Source organism: Manis pentadactyla, chromosome 2 (genome assembly GCF_030020395.1).
Source record: "Manis pentadactyla isolate mManPen7 chromosome 2, mManPen7.hap1, whole genome shotgun sequence".
Taxonomy (NCBI): Eukaryota; Metazoa; Chordata; class Mammalia; order Pholidota; family Manidae; genus Manis; species Manis pentadactyla.
In genome coordinates this window covers 48,879,922-48,899,706 of record NC_080020.1, presented here as the reverse complement: position 1 = coordinate 48,899,706, position 19,785 = coordinate 48,879,922, and the positions used below count along the sequence as shown (strand labels likewise).

Here is a 19,785-nt window from a genome sequence, read left to right as displayed (position 1 = left end):
TTAAAGCAGATAAGTTATTATCCAATGCTGGCAGCTCAGAAACTCTCCAGGAAGGCCCACTTGTAGACGCACAGCCTGGAATGATGCCCCAAATCACAGTGCCAAGCAGGCCTAGGAGGACTCCCCCAATGCCATGGTGGGGCATGGACAGTGCAGAGTCACTGCTGCTCATGGGCCCTGACAAGAGCTGCTACCACCACCACCACCCGTCCTCACCAGAGCAGACTCCCCCCCTTCCTGCTGCTTCCTGGCACTAGCTTCAGATTCCAAGTCTGGGGCTGGGTGGGTGAGGCTGAGGTCACATGTCCTTGCCGTAAGGAAGGCTGGGAAAGCATTGTCGGTTCCTAGAAGGAGAGACGGGCTCTGTGTCATATGGTGGGGGATCCGCCACACAAAGGAAGGGGGCAGTTCCAATACTGAGAGCCTATCAGTAATGACAGATGTCCCCTGGGCTAGCTTTTTGAATTATACAAGTAAAATACTATTCAAGGTAAAATAACTAATAGCCCAAGCAGGAAGGTGATGAAATATAAAAGCTTCTCTCCCTGATTCCCATTTGCAAAGGGTAACTACAGTTAACGTATTGTTTTTTGGAAGTCATTGCAGATGTATTCTTCATCTCTCCAGCTATAAGGATTTATATATTTATATGTGTGTCTGTTTATTACTGTGTGTGTGTATGTATTCTCTATATATCAAAGTTGACTAGTTCTGCACATTACAACTTGGCACCTTGCTTCTCTCACTTCACACCATATCTCGACACACTTCCATGTCCCTGCACATGGATCTGGCTCAATCTTTCTAATGGAAATACAGCATTTCACTGGGTGGATATACCACAATTAACTAGCCAGTCCTCCACAGATGGACATTTAGGTGATTTTCAGTTTTTTGCTACAATAAGCCACACTGCAGTGAACGTCCTTGCACAAATGTCTGCTTGTGCACATTGAGGTCCAAGGGATAAATTCCTGGAAGGGGAACTGTTGGCTCAAAAGGAGTATGCATTTATATTTCTGATAAACATTGCCAAGTTGCCTTCCAAAATGAGTGTGCCAGTTCGCAGCTCTACCAGTGACCTGTGAACATTACTTTTCCAGGCCCTGCACAGTTTGCCTGATAGCTGCCTCCTCACTTCATCACCTGTCACTCTCTCCTCATTTCCAGTCACAGTGCCTTTGCCCATGCTATACCCACAGCCTAAAATACTCCTCTCTGTCTGTCTGACAAAATCTTACCTGTCCCATGAAGCCCAGCTCAGGTGTGACCTCCTCTGTACAGCCTTCCCTAACTCCTACACTGTCAGAGTACCCTCCGTCAGAGTTCCCTCCGTCAGGATCCCACAGTTTCTTGGGCACAATTCTGTCATAGCACCCACTGAGGGTCTATGTGTGCTTGGCATTCTATGGCCATTTGACAATCCCCACCATAATCACACAAAAAAGTGGTCTTCTCCTCCCTCCCTCCTGGCTCTTCAGCTGCACTGCCGTTTATCTGTTCCTAAGCACAGTCCTGCCTCAGGGCCTTTGTACTTGCAACTTCCTCTCATGGATCTTTCCCTTCTTGCCTTTGGTGCCTCTCTGTGGACTCTGCTCCCATTCGCCCCGTTACAGAGTACTTCCCTGACCCCTCTGTCTCAAGCACCCCTCCTCTAGTTGTTCTGTTACATAACCATTTTATTCTCTTCATTACACTTCTCACAAGCTGAAATAACCTTGTTAGGTTTAAGTGCTGACACGTTTATTTTCTGTCCTGTGTCCCATCGCTGCACACACGCAGATACATCACTGTAACCTCCCCAGGAGCAGGGTCCTTGTTTTCCTTTTCCACTGTCTCCAGCCTAGAACCTGCCTGGCACCTGTCTAAGCGCTCAATCAACGTTCGTTGAATGAATCATCTGTCATTTTACAGAAAAAAGAAGCTGGCATTCAGAAAGGAGAGCTGAGAAGCAATCCAAGGTCCCACAGTTAGTAAAAAGCACACCTGGGATTCAAACCCGTCTGAACTCCAAAGCCAACAGCAGTATTTCTTCCCTGTTCAGCGAGCTGCATCGTCTCCCCCACCAGACTAGGTTCTTGGGGGTACGATGCGAGTCTGACGGCCCGGGGCCCCTCAGTGGCGCGTCCCTGGCGGGCCCCGGGAGGATAGCGAGCTCAGCGGAGATGTCACCCTCCCCGCCCCCTGTCAGTCAGGCCGAGGGGGAGGCGCGGCCGCCAGGGGGTGCGCTGAGCTCAGAGCTGCCGCAGCGCGCGAGCTGGAGCCGGAGTCCGAGCGCGTGAGCGAGCTGGGCGCTAGGCGCGAGCGGTGGCTGCCGACGCACCCAAGGCGCGGACAGTACTGCGCCCCTGCCCAGGGCCCGCGCCCCGCCTGCTGCAGCCGGACCTGAGCACCTGGCCACGGCTCGACCTCCCATCGGGCCCTGAGCTCACCCCAGCACTGCCTAGCGCCCGCGGCAGACGCAACAGCAGCTCCATCCCCAGCCCCCGCCCCGCACCCAGGTGAGGCGGTCGCGCTCCGGGCGCGGGGGTGGAGAAGGCACTGGGGAAGTAAAGGGGACTGGTCTGGTGTGGGAGGGGCTGGACAACTGAGAGAGGTCTGCAGTGGGTGAGTGTCACTGAGCCCCGGGGTATGTGTGTCTGCAACTGCCTGGGTGGCCCTGTGGACGTGCGTCCGCTCCCGTGTGTCCGTGTGTGCGCGTGTCCGTGCGCGTTTGGACTTCTGTGTGTCCTGTATATGCACGTGAGCGTGTCCGTGGAGTATGTTTGTGTGCATGACCGTGTGACTCTGTCATGTGTGTCCAGGCAGGCCTCGGGGCTTCGCGCCAAGCTCAATATACCGTTTCCACGGGGCTGCAGGTTGCAGGGCCCCGGATAACCGAGGCGGTGGCCCCTCCCGCGTCCCCAGATTTCAAGGACGCGAGGACTCGCTGCGGCCCAATAGCCTTGAGCTGGGGAGAGGGTAAGGTGGCAGGGAGCTTCGTTCCCTGAAGGGCTCAGGAGCATCCTGAGCTGCCAGCAATCAGTAGGGAGGGGAGGGGGCACAGCGTCCACAGGAAGGGCTGTGGTGAGGGGTGCAGGGCCAGCGCACCCGTGCCCGTGTGTTCACCCTCCCCAGGACGCCAGGATGGACGTGTTCATGAAGGGCTTGTCCATGGCCAAGGAAGGCGTCGTGGCCGCCGCGGAGAAAACTAAGCAGGGGGTCACCGAGGCCGCAGAGAAGACCAAGGAGGGCGTCCTCTACGTCGGTGGGCGAGGGGCAGGGTTTCCTGGGCCACAGGGTTCAGGTGTCCTCCTAGGGAATGGGGCCTGGGTCCTTAGAGGGAGGGAGGGGTCTGGGCAGGACAATATGAGTCAGCAGACAGGGCGGGTCATCAGGGGTCACTGGGGACATAGACAGCTTTAGGTAGCCTGTGTCAGTGATGGGACCTTCCCAAGGGGGAGTGGGGGTAAGGGTTGGTGAAGGTGGTGTTCAGCTGCAAGACCAGGACCAGTGCAGTGATCAAAGCAGACAGCCTTCCTTTTCTTACTCTTCTTCTCATTAGTTACCTGGTGAGCCCTTACTCTCCCCCAAGTCCTGTGGGACATGGCCTAACATCCATTAACTCATTTAATGTTCCCTGCCCATTTCACAGACCAAGGGAACTGGGGCTGCTCAACTGTCTTGCTCAAGGTCACACAGCTGATAAAACCTGAGGTTGGAGTCTGAGCCGAGCTATGGACTCCAAGGCCCACCCATCCCCTTGACGGTTCTCCCACCTGTATTACTGGGGCTCCTTCCCAGCCCACCTCTCCAGCTACTTGCACCTGAGTTTCTCTCCAGGTCCTCCTGCCTCCCAGTGCCTGTGGTTCCACCATTGCTGTCTCTCCTCTGAGTCCACCATCCTTTCAGCTGGCAGCTATCTTTAGGAGAAAGGCCAAATGGTTAAAATCTCTCACCATGAGTATGAAAGGAGAGGGAGCCTTCAGGGTCATTTGCATAAAGACAGGCAAGGCCAGGAAATTGATATCTACTGAATCTAGACACAATTCAGGGCTTACTTGTGTGCAGGGGGCAGAATCATCCCTTATACAGGCTGCAGAGGGCTGGTTCACTTGCCCAGCATTGTGGCATATTTGAGGTTGTGGTAATTTGAAAAGTATTTACTGACCACCTACTATGTGCTGTAGGTGCTGGCTCTCCTGATAGTGATACAGAGTATTCTGATAGTGGGATTTCACATCAGAAATCTATCCCTTTCACATCAAGTGACTGGGATGAGAACTACTTTGGTAAAGTGACCAAAGAGGGTGGCATTTGAGCTGAGCCCCAAAGAATAAGGGGCTGGGGTGGAGGCTGGGGGTGTGGAGCAGAAAAGCCAGGTGCAGAAGCCCTGGGACAGGCTGAAGGAGGCTGGGCTGGAGAGCAGAGGGCAGGAAGCAGTGGGAAGAGTTGAGATCAGAAGGTGGGCAAGCATCAGTCCATGAGGGGGCCCTTCTAGGACGGGCAAAGCATTATTAGAATTGCCTCGAGAGATTGTAAGCTAGGGGCTGACAGTCAGAAAGTTCCCTCAGGCCTCAGGATAAATTACAGGGAGTCCCACTGGGAGCTAGTATAGCCACCAGATAAGGGTGGCTAGAGCTAGGGCAGCTGTGATAGAGCAAGGGAGAAGGCTTGAGCCCACACCTGCTGGACCCCATCTCTGGCCTCCCTCCTGCCTCCTCCTGCAGCCCATTTTCTCCTGTGGATCCCTGGTACCCCTGACACTGCCTCCCTGCTAACACACTCACCCCTGTCCTTCCCCTTAGACTGGCACCTCCTCCCCCTGCCTAGGTAGCCCCAATGTCCCCCAGTTCCTACATGTTAAAGCCTCAGCTCCCTGTAGCCTAGCATTCAACACCTTCATGGTCCTGCCTCAGTCTGTGTGTGCTCTGGGCACATAGACTGTGCTGATGTGCTCCATCCAGGCCCTGAATGTACACATCTCTGTGCCTCGGCTGCATGGTTCCCTGTGCCTGGAATACCCTCCTGAGTCTCCTTTCTGCATATCCACCTGCTCCCCATTTGTCAAGGGCAAGGCAGTGCCCCCTCCCACATCATGTACCCGCTAGAGGCTAGAAGTCATCTCCCCACTACTTGAGGTACAGGACACCATATCTGTTCTCTTACCCCTGCCCGACAGTGAGCCATTGGCCAGGGCCTGGCACAAGCCAGGTACCCGCAAATGTTTGTGGGAGGAATGAATGGGTTTATGTGTGCAGCCCAGCCCCTGCTGTCTCTGGGTCTGGCTGGCCTTCATCCTGAGAATCCTGTTTTCCCACACTGGCCTCTCCTCCCACCAGCCACCCAGACACCCATTTCTGGGTCTATCAGCTGTGTGTGGGTTGACAAATTCTTGGGAGGGAAGATCACCAGTGCCCTAAAGACTCCCACCCTGCCACCTTAGCTCAGGCCCTCTGGCCCTTCCTAGTCACTGCCCTCATGGGAAGGCCCAGCCCATGTCGTGGGTGTTAGTCACAATGTGCAAATCACCCTTAGGACCATCCTGTACCTAAGACTCTCTTCACTTCAGCCAGAAGGAAGGATTTGCACCCTAGTTAGGAGAAGTCTTCAGAAGAAATGGAATGGGGGCTGGCGGCATGTGAGTGTACACAGGTAGGGGGACGGGCAGCCATACATCAGAGGCACTGGGGAACCTTTCCAAATACACAGCCTTTCTGCGCCCCCTATAGCTCCACCCCACTCCCACCGCCACCCCAGCCTGCTCCCATCCTCAGCAGATGATTAAATGAAATGGGGCAACTCAAGTACTTTTCACAGTGCTGGTACTCAGGCAGCACCCACTAGAGGGGTGTGCCTATCATATCAAGTGGGGGTGGGGGCGACAATGGAGGAGAACTAGAAGTCCTGAGGAAGTAGAGGAAGTAGGTGTATGATGAAGGGGGCACTTGTGGGATTTGGGGCCGGAGGAGGCAGTGATGAGGCCAGGGTGCCAACTGGGTCCCTCCGCCCACTCTGTAACCACCATGCTTGCTGGAGCTTCTGTTCCCTCAGCTCAGAGCTCTTGAGTGTGCTTCTTTCTGTTCCTGCAGGAAGCAAGACCCGAGAGGGGGTGGTACAAGGAGTGGCCTCAGGTACCAGCCCAGCCCTGGCACAGCCCCTTTCTCTCACCATGGGCCAATGATCTAGCTAGGACTTGGGTGGGGGGAGAGGCGGGGGCGGAGGAGGGCACCCCAACTCTTCCTGGGGGTGTGCGCCATGGGGAAGGCAGGCACTGGGACACTACCCACTACCGGGGAGGTAGTCCTCTATGCCTACTTCACCCTAGCCCCCAACCACTTCCCCATCCTCTCCCTGCTCCAGTGGCTGAGAAAACCAAGGAGCAGGCATCACATCTGGGAGGAGCTGTGTTCTCTGGGGCTGGGAACATCGCAGCAGCCACAGGCCTGGTGAAGAAGGAGGAATTCCCCGCCGATCTGAAGGTGAGCTGTCCTCTCACTACATACACATTCATGCCCACACATGCCAGGAATGCCCATCAACCAGGCTCCCCACTCCCCCAGCCAACTCAGGGCACAAGCCATCTTGCCTCACTTCTTCAGGGCCCTGCTAGATTCAGCTCACAATGTGTCTGCATGAAGGTGTGTTGGCCATGGTGTTCCCTGTGACCGTGACCCAGATCTGGCTGTATAGATGTATCTTGCTTGTGAGTATGACCCAGACCACTTTTCACCATGTCCTCATGCATTTCTTTTCATTCAGTCTTCAAATCAGAGAGGAATTGTTCTAGGGGTTCCCACAATGAATAGGTTCCTACATTTGTGGAGCTGACAATGTAGTGGGAGAAGATAGTAAAAAGCCAATCAATAAGCATGATGATTTCAGATGGGGACATGGGCTCTGATGAAAAGACAGGGTGGTTGGGTAGAAACCCAAGGGGTAAGAGGCCACTTTTGTTGGGAGGGCTTCTCTGAGGAGGCAACATTTGAGCTGACATCCAAGGGATGAGGTAAGGCATGCAAAGAGTGTATTTCAAGCAGTAGGAACAGCATGTACAAAGACCCTGAGGCAGGCATGACCAGGCCTGGGCCATATGGGAGGGGAAAATTGTGCACCACACGTTTGTGCAGGCATGTTCCCCCAAGGGAGTGGTGGCAGCTACCCACCCATGTGTTCATGCAGACAGCACTCCATTAGGACATACTGCGGGGCCAGAGATGTGAGCTCTGGGGTCCCAGATCTGGATCTGAATCCCAAATCCACTAATTCCTGTCTGTGTGACCTTGGGTAGGTCTCATCATGCCTCTGAGCTCTATTCTTTGCCTGTAGGACAAGAGAGGAACACAGTAGGACTCTTACATAGATTAGAGATATCTATCAGAGAGTCCCAAAGCTCAAGTGTGCATCACAATCACCAGGAGGCCAGATTAAAATAAAGACTGTTGGCCCCATCCCTAAAATTTCTGATTCAGTGGGTCTGGGGTGGGGCCCGAGAATTTACATTTCCAGTAGGTACCCAGGGGATGCTGCTACTACAGGTGCAGGGACTACACTCTGAGAACCTCTGATGTAAAGAGCCCAGCTTGTACAGTGAGTGCTCAGTGAGAGGTGGTGGCCCCATGATCACATGAGCAACAGAGTCTGTCCTCAAGGGCTAATGTGACTATAGGTGTGTGTAGGAGTGTGCCACTGTGACAGCGCACCCTGGGTCTGGACGTCCACCTAGGTATTCCTCCTGCAGACTCCTCTGAGCATGTCCACATACAAGGGCAGACTCTGCCTCCACGGGCATTGAGGGACTCCTTCTTCAGTATTTGGTTTGGGAGATCAGTGTACATTCCACATGAGCATATTTATAGGGCTGTAAGAGGAGACCCCACACAACCTCCATTCCAGACATTGTGCTTCCTTCCCCTCTCAGAAGTTTGGGACTTAACTCACAAGTTCTGGTTCAAGTCCTGCCTGTGCATTCTACCAGCTGTGTGACTTCCCATTTCTTATTATGTTTCCAGTGTTAGCTCCCATCCATTGATCTCTTGTATGGGCAGGCACTCTTCTAGACATGTTACAGGGAGTAACTCACTGAATCTTCACAGTGTCTCTAAGAAGAAGGCACACAGCTAGCCCATTTTACAGATGAAGAAACTGAGGCCCAGAGAAGTGAAGTGACTTTCCCAAGATCCCAAGTCCTGCCTGCCTCCCTGAGAAGCTGGTTGGTAGGATAAGCTCAGGTTCATGTCACCAGAGTCACTTCGTGCTGACACCGGCCAGGCCATGTGCTGGGAGCTGAGGTGCAGAGAGAGGCAGGTGTGGGCCTAAGCTGTCATTCTCAAGGCTGTTCATGAGAAGCCTTTGCACAGAACCATTTTTCTCCAGCCACCTTCTTCCTATGAGCACTTTTGACATAGGGAGATCTAGGGAGTCTCAAGGGAGATCTAGATCATAGATTTAAATCCAAACAGCAGCCCTTCGGGTCACCAGGCATGGGGGAACCTGTGCAAGCGCAGGATGCACATTTCTGAGTGTCTGCCTTCAGCCTGCTTGCATTTATTATCATAGATTCCTCCCCCAACTCCTATAAAGCAGAAAGCACCATTTCATTTCCCATCCAATCTGAGATCAGACATGAAGAGACTTACTGATGCCAAATGGCTAGTGACTAACCAGGCTGGGATGTTTTTTAAGTGAACTTTTTATTGAAGTACAACATATATGCAGAAAGCACACAGCCCCATAAAATTTTCACAAAGGGACTCCCTCATGAACCAGCACCCAGATCAAGAACATCAGCACCTCAGAAAACCCCCTTCCAGTCCCTAAGCCCAGGGCCAAGGCTAGAATGAGATGAGTGAGTGTCTGGGGCACAAAATTCAGGGGGACACTCATTTTGGAGTCCCACTCACCTGGCCCTGAAAGCCGGCATCTTAACACATGCACCTTGGGTGCCTTATTCTCCTCACCTTCTTCCTGGCCCTACCTCCCCTCCAAGGGCCATTGCTTCTGAACTTCAATTACCACAAACAAGTTGGGTGTTTTCAACTTCATATAAATGGTATCATGCAGGTCATGCTCTTCTGTACCTGGTTTCTTTCACTCCACAGTAAGTGTGAGACCCAGCCATGCAGTGGCATGTAAGCACTGTCATTCTCCATTCTGTTGTACAGCACCCACTGGGTGATCAGACTGCAGGACGCACATCCATTCTACTGGTGGTGGACATTTGGGTTGTTTCCAGACAATGTGCTTGAGCTAGGATTGCTAACATTATGTTTCTTTCCTGGGTTCTGGTCACAACTGGGTGACTTTGGGCAAACTAGTATTTCTCCACACCCTGGGCCTTGGTGTACCCGTCTGTACATGGATAGGGGGAGTGGAATGAGCCCAGTCAGGAGTGGTAAACTCATGTGCCCACAAGGCCCACCTAGACAGATAATGTGAAGGAGCTGCATAGGGCTGGGACAACTGGAGAGTAGAGGTGGTCAAGGCAGGTCTTCTCCATGCCAGGCCTCCAGGAGCCCAAGGTTCTTATTTCTACCCATAGGGAAGGACAATGGTTATATGTGGAAGTGGGTGAGTGGCATGCCTTCTGCCTACAGGTTCCCCCAGGGGTGCCAGCCCATATGTGGCCTTGTGCTGCTGTGCATGGACCCCAGTTTATTGTGTGTGCCTATGTTTGCAGTCAGCTCAGTCCCATGTTTGTCTGCATATATGTGCTCACCTGGAGGTGGCTTGCCACATGTGTGGTAGCCCTCAGTTTGTGTGCCTGCTGGGCTAGGCAGCAGATGCAGGGGGGAGGGGAGAGTCTTAGCTCACACATCCAAGCAACACCATGAGCTGTTGCTTCCAGCTTATCTTAAAATAGCAACAGCTGAAGAAACCAGGCCATGCAGGATCCTGGGGGAGGGATGGTTGGAAGGTGGCAGGGGAATGGCTCAGAGCCACTGCCCAGTACTGTCCCTGAGCTTCCATCTCCCTCCAGCCCAGAGGAGCCTCCAGGGTTATCTCTGGGGTCCCAATGCCAGCACAGAGCCCAACACAAGGGAGGCAGTGATAAATGGGTGACTGAATGTGCTGCCCATTTCTCCATTCCATACAGTACAAATGATGGAAGTTCAGGAGGCTGCCAGGTGCTCAGGAGATGGGTATGGAGAGCCCTGCCCATTCCCCTTCAATTCCCCCAGCTTCAAGTAGTGATTTGGAGGAATGTCACCCCCACAACTTCATCCCATTTCCAAGGCACTCCAAATAAACAATTAATTCTGGTTGCACTGCCAACAAAGCCTAGTCTTCTCCCAGTCAGCAAAAATCTTCCCAGGATAGGAATTTGGGGGGCATCCCCAGCTGCCCTCACAAGCCCTGTTCCTTCTCTGCCCACAGCCAGAGGAAGTGGCTCAGGAAGCTGCTGAGGAGCCACTGATCGAGCCCCTGATGGAGCCTGGAGAGAATTATGAGGAACCACCCCAGGTGAGGGGCTGCAGGGCTGGGTGGGGCTTTGGGCATCTGGGGAGATTGCTACCATCCCCAGCTGGAGTAGGAGATCCCTGGCAAGATAGGGTTGGGCCAGGGAGCTTCAGGCTCCCCTTTTCCAGAACCCAGGCCTCAGGAGGTGGCAACAGGGAGGGAGGACAGATGGGGCGTCACACTGGACCCCAGGAACTTCCCAGTTCCTGGCCCAGGAACTTCCCAGCTGTCCCCAACTTCCAGGTTCCTCCGCTGTCCAAGGGGAGGGACATATATGGTTCTTCCTTGAGGAGGAGGGGTCTTGGGACAAGGGCCACCCACTGTGTATCCAACTCCTTCCCCTTTTGCTCTTCCCTGCTCCACCCCCATCTCCCTGATGCAGGAGGAGTATCAGGAGTATGAGCCAGAAGCATAAGGGCCCAGGACCGCCCGCCACCAGCAGCACAATCCACTCCCTGTCCTCCGCCCCCCTCCCCAGAACCAGGGCTGTCCTTCTGCCCCTTTCCCCCCAAACATGAGATCTTCCTTCGCTCCAAGGCGCCTCCTTGGAGCCTGTGTTAAGTGTCTGTCTGTCTGTCCTACCCGCCCGGGTCCAACCCTGTGGCGCATAAGGGGTCAGGGCTGCCGCCAAGGCTGGGAGCCTCACCTCACCTGTGTTGCCTCCTCCCTACCCGTTCCCGCCCAATGTCTGCGCGAATGTAGCATGTTCTATGTGTTTTTAAACGGAGATCCGAAAGAAAAGACTCCCCGCCCCAACCCCAAACAGAGGCTCTCCGAAGGGGTCACGGGGCAGTCCTAGAGCCCTCCACCCTACTCTTACTTCGACCCCAAGAGCCCTTTTTTTTTTTTTAACCAAAACCAGGAGTTAGGCTGTGCCATGCCCCCTCCTCCAGCCGGCCCGCTCCGCACGGGCGTCATATGTCGTGATTGTGGCATGGAGAGTGCCCCAACCCCCGTGTGAGCGTGTCCCGGGCGAGCGGGCCCGGCCGCCCCACGAGTGCCCCTGAATAAAGCCAATCTGTCTGTAGCCGGCGCCGCGGACAGAAAAGGTGTGGGCTGGGCTGCGCTGGGCGGCGGGTGGAGATGGCGATGGGCTTCCAGGTCCCAGCCTGCCCCACTCCCCTCTTTGGGGCCCAGCCACACTCAGCCCAGGTATAACAACGACCACCTCGGCCTCAGCCTCGCCATCTCCTATCCACCCCCAGAGATGACCTGTGGGGAAAGGGGTCTCTCCAGTCTGGAACACGCAGTTGACCAGGAGGCGGGAAGGTGGCCGCAGGTGCCACCTGCTGGACCGTACAGCACCTGCTCGGGGTGCTAGGCAGAGGGAAACTCCGAGCCACCGCGGCACAGGGTGAACCGACTCCCACCTCGCCTCACAAGCAGTGCAGGCGCGCAGATGGCCACTGGCGCAGGGACATGCGTAGGCTGGGTGTTGGACGTCAGTGTGAGTGTATGCACCGAGGCAGGTGCGCACGTGCAGACACGCGTGCACGCACGCTGGCAGGCCCGCGCTCGCACTCCTAGTTGTACGCGCTCCACGAAGATGCTTTCAAAAATCAGCAGCGGGGTCACTGAAAAACATTACTCTCAGACCTCTGCCCCCCAAAACGTTTACACGCACACATCCCTGTGCATACCTGCCCAATTCAGAAAAACCCATCCAAAGGTAGGGGAAATGGGCAATTGCCCCAGAAAGAGGCCGAGCTCGGGTTACCGCGGCTTCCCCCATCCCGGAAAGACGCCCGAAGGTTTGTGACCTCGGCTGAGGTGAGCTAGGGTCCGCAGAAAACTGAAAGCCGGCCAGGAGCCTTGAGCCCATCAGGACTGGCACTAGAGGGCCCCCAACACCGCCTCAGAATGGGGAAGAAGGGGGCGGGGACGCTGTGGTACAGGGCCGAGGCCCCGCCTCCGGCGCGGAGAAAATGCTGCTCTGATTGGCGCAGAAGCGCCCCACACCGCACCTTCGCTGAGGCCCCGCCCCCGTCGCTGCGGCGCTCCTGCGCTGTTGCCACAGCAGCCTCTTCCCCGGTAGCACCGGAGACCCCGCCCCGGCCTTTGCGCCAACGCGGTTTGGTTTTGCCGCAGGGGCCCCCCCAACCTCGCCAGCTCAGGACCTCACCCCTGTTCGGCGTAGTGCGACCTCCTTTGCGACTCCAACTTTGAGTCGCCCTCCAGCCTCAGGGCTGGGAGAAGCTTGCTATATTCAATCAATACCCAAGTGTTAGAGCCTCCTCTTTCCCTGCGTCATGGGGGTGGGAGGAGGTGCCAGGCCCGGAAAGGCTTGAACGCTGCGGGAAACCCGTCCACTCGGGGTCACCTTGGCCTGCATTGTAAGCGCCTTTATTTCCGGAAATAGGAGACAGCTGGCCGACGTGTGTGTGTAAGGAGAACAAACGGGTGGGCTTAGAGTCTCTGACTCAATGTACGCATGCCAGGATCTCAATCAAATCCCTTTTGGCTAAGACACTGTTTACAACCCACAGTCCTCAGGGATTGTAAACTCTTAGCCCTCAAGTTGAATTTGGCCTGTAGGGATGTTTAGTTTACTAACACAAGGTTTACATTTTTTTTTCATTTGATTTCAGTAGGCAACAGTCCCTTTCCCTCCCTATTGTATTCCTCCCATCCGCTTCCACTCATTTTCATGAACGCCCTGGCCTCTGAATTTGTTTGCCATCTCCTTTCCAGCTACCAGCACCTGAACCCATTTTTAGATGCCAAAACCAGTTTCACCATCTAGGGAGGTTTATTCCTCCTTCCCAGGCACCTGGTTTTCTGCTCACAGATTAATGCTCTCATTTGCCAGGGTCACTTTAAATGCATTTCTAGGCACAGGACCAGAAGTATCACTGGAGGATGCCAGCTCTGTGTCAGAGCACAGTCCCAACTGTGGGTGCATGTGTGAAAACACATCTTGGGCTCCTCCCTTGTGACAGGGATGGAACCATTTCCCCAATGCCCAGTGTGTCCCAGGCTTCCGACATTTGTCTCTATTCATTTCACTTGAAACTATCCTCAAGAATTCCTTGTTATTAGCTCCAGTTTACAAATGAGAGAGTGGAGGTCAGAGGGGCAACGTTACCTGCTCCAGGTCACATTGTTGCAAAGTGACAAAGGCCACATGCAGTCCTAAGTCTGACCCCTAAGCCCAACTGCTTTGGAATTTTCCCAAAAGGGTCCTTCTCTGAGAGGAGACAAACAAAACCCACCAACAATAGGAAAATGTGGAGGCAGCAGAGCAGAGATGACAGATGCTCCTGCGGCTTCATGGAGACTGAGATTTGGTGGTGCTTGTTGGTGGGGGAGTGGGTTTCAGCTATGTGTGCACACTTGCCTTACATGATGCGGGTGTTGCATCTGTGTTCACGTGTATACATTATGTTGCCCTCATGTGTTGTGTCCATTTATTTAGTCACTAAACAGCACATGCTGCACACCTGCTCTATTCTTAGAGGTGAGGGGTTGCAGTTCACTGTCCTGATACAACTCACACCCCATGAATCAACAAACACATGAAACAAGATGATATTAAGTTTTATGAAGAACATAAAACAGAGATGTGATAGAATGTGACAGGGAGAGGATAGTGGCACACCCTAAATTGGGGTGGTTAGGCATTCGAGGAGGTGGGTTTGGAGCTGAAACCTTACTGAAAATGGAGTGGTGTAAAAAGTTGTGGGGAGACCAGCATTGCTGCAGAGGAAAGAACCACCTCTCTGCGTGGACACAGGGGTGTCTTCAATGATGCCTCCTGAGATCTGTGGGTCCAGTTCCACCTCACCTGATCCAGACCTTACTTCCCTTTGCTGTGCTATTTCCTCCACCTGGACAGCTGCCCACATCTCTGCCTGTTGAAACCCTTCTCTCCTCTGAACTTCCCCTGGTCTTCCAACCAGAAGTGACCCCTCATCATCCCCATCCTGCTCAGCTGAGCACACAGGGACCCTCCACTCCCACCCATGTCAGTGCTCTGAAGACCTTCACTGGCTGACTCATCTTAAAACTGCCCTTTCCCACTGATGAAGGGCTGGGGGCTGTCCTGCTGCCCACACCATTTGCCTGTCTCCCTCCCAGTCTTCCTACCTCCACCTCTAGTAATTTGGCTCCACAGCTTTCTCTAGAACTTTATTTTTGTTTTCTCCCTTCCCTATTTATAGCTCTCTCCCCTCCGAACCATCCCTGCATCCACCCGGTTGCCTAGAAACTGGCTCTGGGCTGAGGGTGGGGGAAGGCCAGGCTGAGCCCAGGCAGGAGGAAGGAAGAGCTGTCATCCACTCCCCCTTTCAGTACCTCCCCCAGGCTCCCCTGCCCCGCTGTCTGCCCAACACCTACTGGTGTTTTTTAAAAGATAAAACAAAATGTGAAAAAACAGCAGCCTTTATGAAGTCCTTCACAGCTTCTAAAGGGCATGGTGCATGTGATTTCACTTGTGCCTCTCAATAGCCAGTCCAGCCGAGGCCTTGGACCTGTTTGCAGATAAGGAAACTGAGGATTCAGGCAGCAAAGTTTCACAGCTAAAGTCTTCTCATAGAAACTCCATGGCTCTGAATTTGTTAGCCTTGGGACACTGGCCTAAAACACTGAAAAGAAGACTTAAAAGCATAAATAACTCCATAATCCATGAATTGCAGAGGGGAGGAGTAAAGAGAAAAGCGTTGTCAAGGTCCTGCCACACACTAAACCACCAGTCATGCCCCCTGCCATGCCACTCCACCACGCTCCTTTCCACGGCCCTACAATGCCACCGCCATGCCACCCCACATCCCCACTGCCATGCCCCTACCAGGCCCCCACTATGTCCAACTGCAGCTCAACTCCGGCCCTAATGCTTACCTTCTACAGACTGGGCCATGAAGCCTAAGCTTGGTTCCTGGTACTACCATGTCACCAACTGTCACCTTGGATAGTTTATGGGGCCTGTCTGAGCCTCATTTTCCTCAGCTCAAAAGTAAGGATGCTCATTTCTACACACTAAGAACAGTTAGAGAAGTAAATGCAATCGAGATGAGAAAGTGCTTTGAAAACCATAGAGTGCTGTAACATGTGAATGATCAATTAAAATAGTAAATATTGTTATTGTTGTAGCTATTAGGGCCAAGAGGTGGGAGAGGGGAGCCAAAGTGGGCCCTGGCATCAGAGAGGGAGACCCTGGCCCACATCAGGGCAGAAGGATTCCTTTGCCTGGCAGAATGAGGGGCATGATTGGGGGCTTCCTGAGAGCACCTGCAGACCTCTGTGGAGTAGAGCAGGGCACAGAGGGCCTCTTGTGCCTGATTCCTCCTTCTCAAATGCCCCTGTTGCCTGTCCCCATCCCTTACTGCCCCCAATCCCTGTCTCCCACCCCAAGGTCTGCCTCTTCCTTCAAATAGGCTGTCTGGGCAGAATGGGAGAGAGGGCTGCCAAGGAGCAGCTGGGCCATGATTCAGCCTGAGTCACCCATCCAAATCCTGGGACCACCCCCAGCTGGGCCAGGGCCTGCACCTGCTGGGTGGAGGGGGATGTGCAGAGGGAGGGAGGGGGCCTATGGCCGGTATGGGCAGCAGGCTCTGCTCATAGGTGCCCAGGCCAGTGGCTGTCATAAATATCAGGGCAGTGCTGTGAGGGCCTGGGAGTGGTGCATGTGGAAAAATCAGGATGGGGAAGGTGATCCTATGGACATCAGTTATATGGGCTGACTGAGGCAAGGTTTTCGTGTATGTGCATGTTTATGTTTGTGTGTGTGTGTATGTGTGTGTGTGTGTGTGTGTGTGTGCATGTCTGCACATGCCTGGGGTATTACAAATATATCTGACTAAATGAAGAGGGCTAATAGTGTGGGTAGAAGTTTGGCTCCCAGTTTTGTTACTTTCTAAGCAGTGTGACCCTGGCAAGTTACTTAACCTCTCTGGACTTGTTTCCTCACCTATGACATGGGAATGATAATAAGATCAATCTCAGATGGTTTTCCTTAAGGATTAAATGTAATGAGAGAATGACTGTAAAACACTTAGGTGGTCAGTAAATAGCACACCACCACCACCATCATCATGTAGAGCATATCAGGTTGTAAACTGCATGTATGAGGACAGATACATATCTGAGTGTTTGTATTCAAGGATGTGTCTGTACAAGTCTGGTTGGGGGGAGGGAGGCCTTGGTGAGCATTTCTTGATGGAGTAGATGAATATGTGCTGTGTATGCATCTGTGAAACAAAGGTAAGAACTTTCCAGAAAGTTGGCTTTATATAGCACTGCCTGCCATATGACCCCACTCCCCTTTCTCTCCATCTCTTCCTCTCTGTCACACACACACACACACACACACACATACACACACACACACACACACACACACACACACACTACACCTTCCCTAGAGACTATGATTTACTGAAATTTGGCCTAAACCAGGACCAGTGTCCAAGCAAAGGGATGAGAAACTGTGGATACTGTTGTATTGGGAATCTCAGACCTTCTCAAAAGTCTTCAGCCTCAGGCAAAACTGGAATGGGGACTAGAACCCAAGGGTGGTGTGCCTGGGTGTGAAAAGGAACTGAGTTTGATGGAGTGGATGTGAACATGAGAGAGCACAAGAAGTGTTATATATGTGTGAATGTGTGTGTGTGCAGGAGTAGCGTTGGGGGGTGGCTGCTGTCTCTGCTCTGTACAGTCTGCTTGTCTCCATGGTGCCTGTTGCCACACACACACTTGCTTTTCAGAAAGTCACTGGGATTGTTTATTCCACCCCCGGCCTGGGCGCCAGCCAAGGAGCTGCAGGCACTTGTTTATCTTCTGGTGCGTAAGAGTGTGTATGTCTTCCCAGCGGCAGACTGACCGGAGATAGGCGCGCACACACACTCACATGGGTGTGGGTGACCATGTTGGTGGTCACAAGATGAGCCCAAACCCCGGCCTGGGCAGTCTTGCTCCACATGGGGACAAAGACAACTCACCAACAGCTCCACATGGACACACCACCGATTTAGCAACTCCAAAAGCTCCAGGGACATGTGAGAGCCAGTTGCCCTGGCTGTGGTCCTGTGCTTTACCCCCTCCCCAGGAGCTCATCACTACATAGTGATCGCCCAGTCCTGGGTCACTACCCACCCCTACAGCTAGCAGTGGGTTTCATCCCACCCCACCACATGGACTGGGGTGGGAAGGTGGTTCCCAAGGAAAATGGAGGTGCTATAGTGAGAAAAGGATGCACAGTACTGGGCTTGCGGTAACCCTGGTGTCCACCGTGAGTGCTATACTATGCTTGGTGCTTGGCGTGGTTTCTTTTCTCCCTACATCCTCTCAGAGTTCTGAGAGCTAAGAGTTATGCCTTTGAAATTAAGGCTCAGAGAGACCTCAGTCAAGGCTACACAGCTAGTAACTGACAAAGTCAGGATCTGAGTCCACACTGCCTGCCTCCTTGCCCTTTGTGAGCTCCCACTCTGCCTTAGCAAGTGTTGTGTTTTGTTGTCTAGAAATTTTCACTTTTAAATATGTTTTTATCAACAAGTCCCCATGGAACAAGAGTGGTGGGAGAGTGTGGCAAAGAACATAGTTGGAAAGATGTGCTCATGTAGCAGACATGGCCAGGGACCTGACCACTCAGATGCCCTTAATGTTTCTGTGCCAGTCAACAGGACTCCCAAAAGCCAGTACCTGCATCTTTGTCAAGGATTTGCCTCCTGGGCTGTGGAACCCATTTGCCCACATGCACTGTGGGCCAGAAGTGTCTGGAAATTAACACACAGCTCAACGGGTCTGCCAGGTGCTGGGATCCAAATATGCCAGCTCCTTTGCTCTCCGCCAGGGGAATTCTGAGGTGTGCATTTATCCCACTTCCTGAGATTCCCTGCAGGATTAAGTTTCACTCACCCACCGGGGTAGCTGGCTTAATAGCCACCTCTTATTGGATGCCTTCTCTTCATGGGTCACCTTCCCACTCCCCTGCTGGTGTCCTTGCACCTCAGGGTCTGTGAGTGCCCCAGGGCTCTGGATCCTATCCTTTCCTTCCACCCTAAGCATCTGGGCCCAGCCATTATGCTCTTCCCTTCCTGGCATCTTCCCTTTCCCCCACCTACTGGTTCCTCCCATCGGTATTTAAATACCTCTATGTCTCCTCAACTTAACCTCTTATCTCCTTGAAGAGACTGTCATAGTTCCTTTCTCCCTCCAAGCCCAAATGAGCTGAGAGAATCATCTGTTTGCTCTCTCTACTTCCTTACTTCCATTTACTTATCAGTCTCCTACCCTAAGTTTGGCTTCCATACCCACCACTCCACTCACTGGGCTTTCATCAAATTTCCATTACTTTCTTTGCAATTCCAGGGAACATCTCTCAGGACATAGCTTGTGTTCCTGGTGTGGTTGTCCCTGCCCTCCTTCTGAAACATTCTCTACCCTTGGTTTCTGAGACATCACACTCTCCTGAGTTTCTTCTGGTTTCTCAGACCACTATTTCTCACTCTCCTTTGAAGCCTCCTTTTCCCAGCTGGTCCCTTAATGTTGGCATTTCACAGGGTGGACCTGGGGCCTTTATGTCACCTTATTTGTTCTATATTCTCCCCTCATGTACTGACAACCTTCTCATGACTTCCATCATTAGCTCCCTGACCTGTCTCCAGCCTTGGCCACTCCAGAGCTCAGTTTGGACTCAGATACCTCAGCATGGCCATCCCACAAGCCCTTTCACCCCAGGGATCATCAGGTATCTGTTGTCTATCCACACAGATCCTTAAACAAGAATCTCAGAGAAGTAGCAGAATCCTCTCTCCCTTTACACCCACTCCATGTCCAAGGCCTGTTGACTTTACCCCTAAATAGGTATCAAATCTGGGCCCTCCTCTCCATCCCAACAAACGCTGCCATGGTTTGGACATCGTCATCATTTCTCATCTGGACAACTGCCAGAGCCTCTTCACTCATGCCCTGGTTCCACTCCTATCCACCCTCACCCTGCCCCAGCAGGTAGCTTTTTAGATCACAGGTTGGTTCTTACCATTTTCATGTAAACTTCCCCAAGCCTCAGTGTCTTCATCTCTATCATGGAGTCAATAATGTTTATCTTGAAGGGCTGGAGGAGGAATAAAATGAAACAACGAATTTAGAATAGGGTTTGTAAACTTTGGAGCGAAGTGCCCTTTTGGGCAGTGAATAAGCAATTTTTCAGGGCCGGAAACAGGATGCAAGCCCGGTGTGGGTGCTGTCCATGGTGCTGAAAATTGGTCCGGACCGCTGAGGTTTTCTGCTTCCCAGGGATGATGGCTGAAGACTCCGGTCCGATAGATTTTCTTCATTTGCCATCTAGATTAAAAAACAAAGCCAAAACTTTTTTTAAGATCACCGCGACTTGTGGTTGTTTCACTAGGT

General features: G+C 53.0%; 1 protein-coding gene across 2 annotated transcripts; it reads left to right on the top strand.

The window, feature by feature from the left end:
• Positions 1-2,227: 2,227 nt before the first annotated feature.
• SNCB (synuclein beta) lies at positions 2,228-11,467 on the top strand. Of its 2 annotated transcripts, none has more exons than XM_036884818.2 (6): positions 2,228-2,607; positions 3,118-3,247; positions 6,072-6,113; positions 6,343-6,461; positions 10,357-10,443; positions 10,823-11,467. In XM_036884818.2, exons 2-6 carry the CDS (start codon positions 3,127-3,129, stop codon positions 10,853-10,855), a joined length of 402 nt encoding a protein of 133 aa, XP_036740713.1. In that variant the 5' UTR covers positions 2,228-2,607; positions 3,118-3,126; the 3' UTR covers positions 10,856-11,467. The 2 variants fall into 2 exon arrangements, with proteins under 2 accessions (XP_036740713.1, XP_036740712.1); XM_036884817.2 differs by having other exon boundaries at positions 2,229-2,501.
• Positions 11,468-19,785: the final 8,318 nt, after the last annotated feature.

Coding starts and splice junctions, on each gene's coding strand:
- SNCB (XM_036884818.2), top strand. CDS start 3,127: ATGGACGTGTTCATGAAGGGCTTGTCCATGGCCAAGGAAGGCGTCGTG. Junction 6,114..6,342: donor GGTACAAGGAGTGGCCTCAG/GTACCAGCCCAG, acceptor TCCCTGCTCCAG/TGGCTGAGAAAACCAAGGAG. Junction 6,462..10,356: donor AATTCCCCGCCGATCTGAAG/GTGAGCTGTCCT, acceptor CTCTGCCCACAG/CCAGAGGAAGTGGCTCAGGA.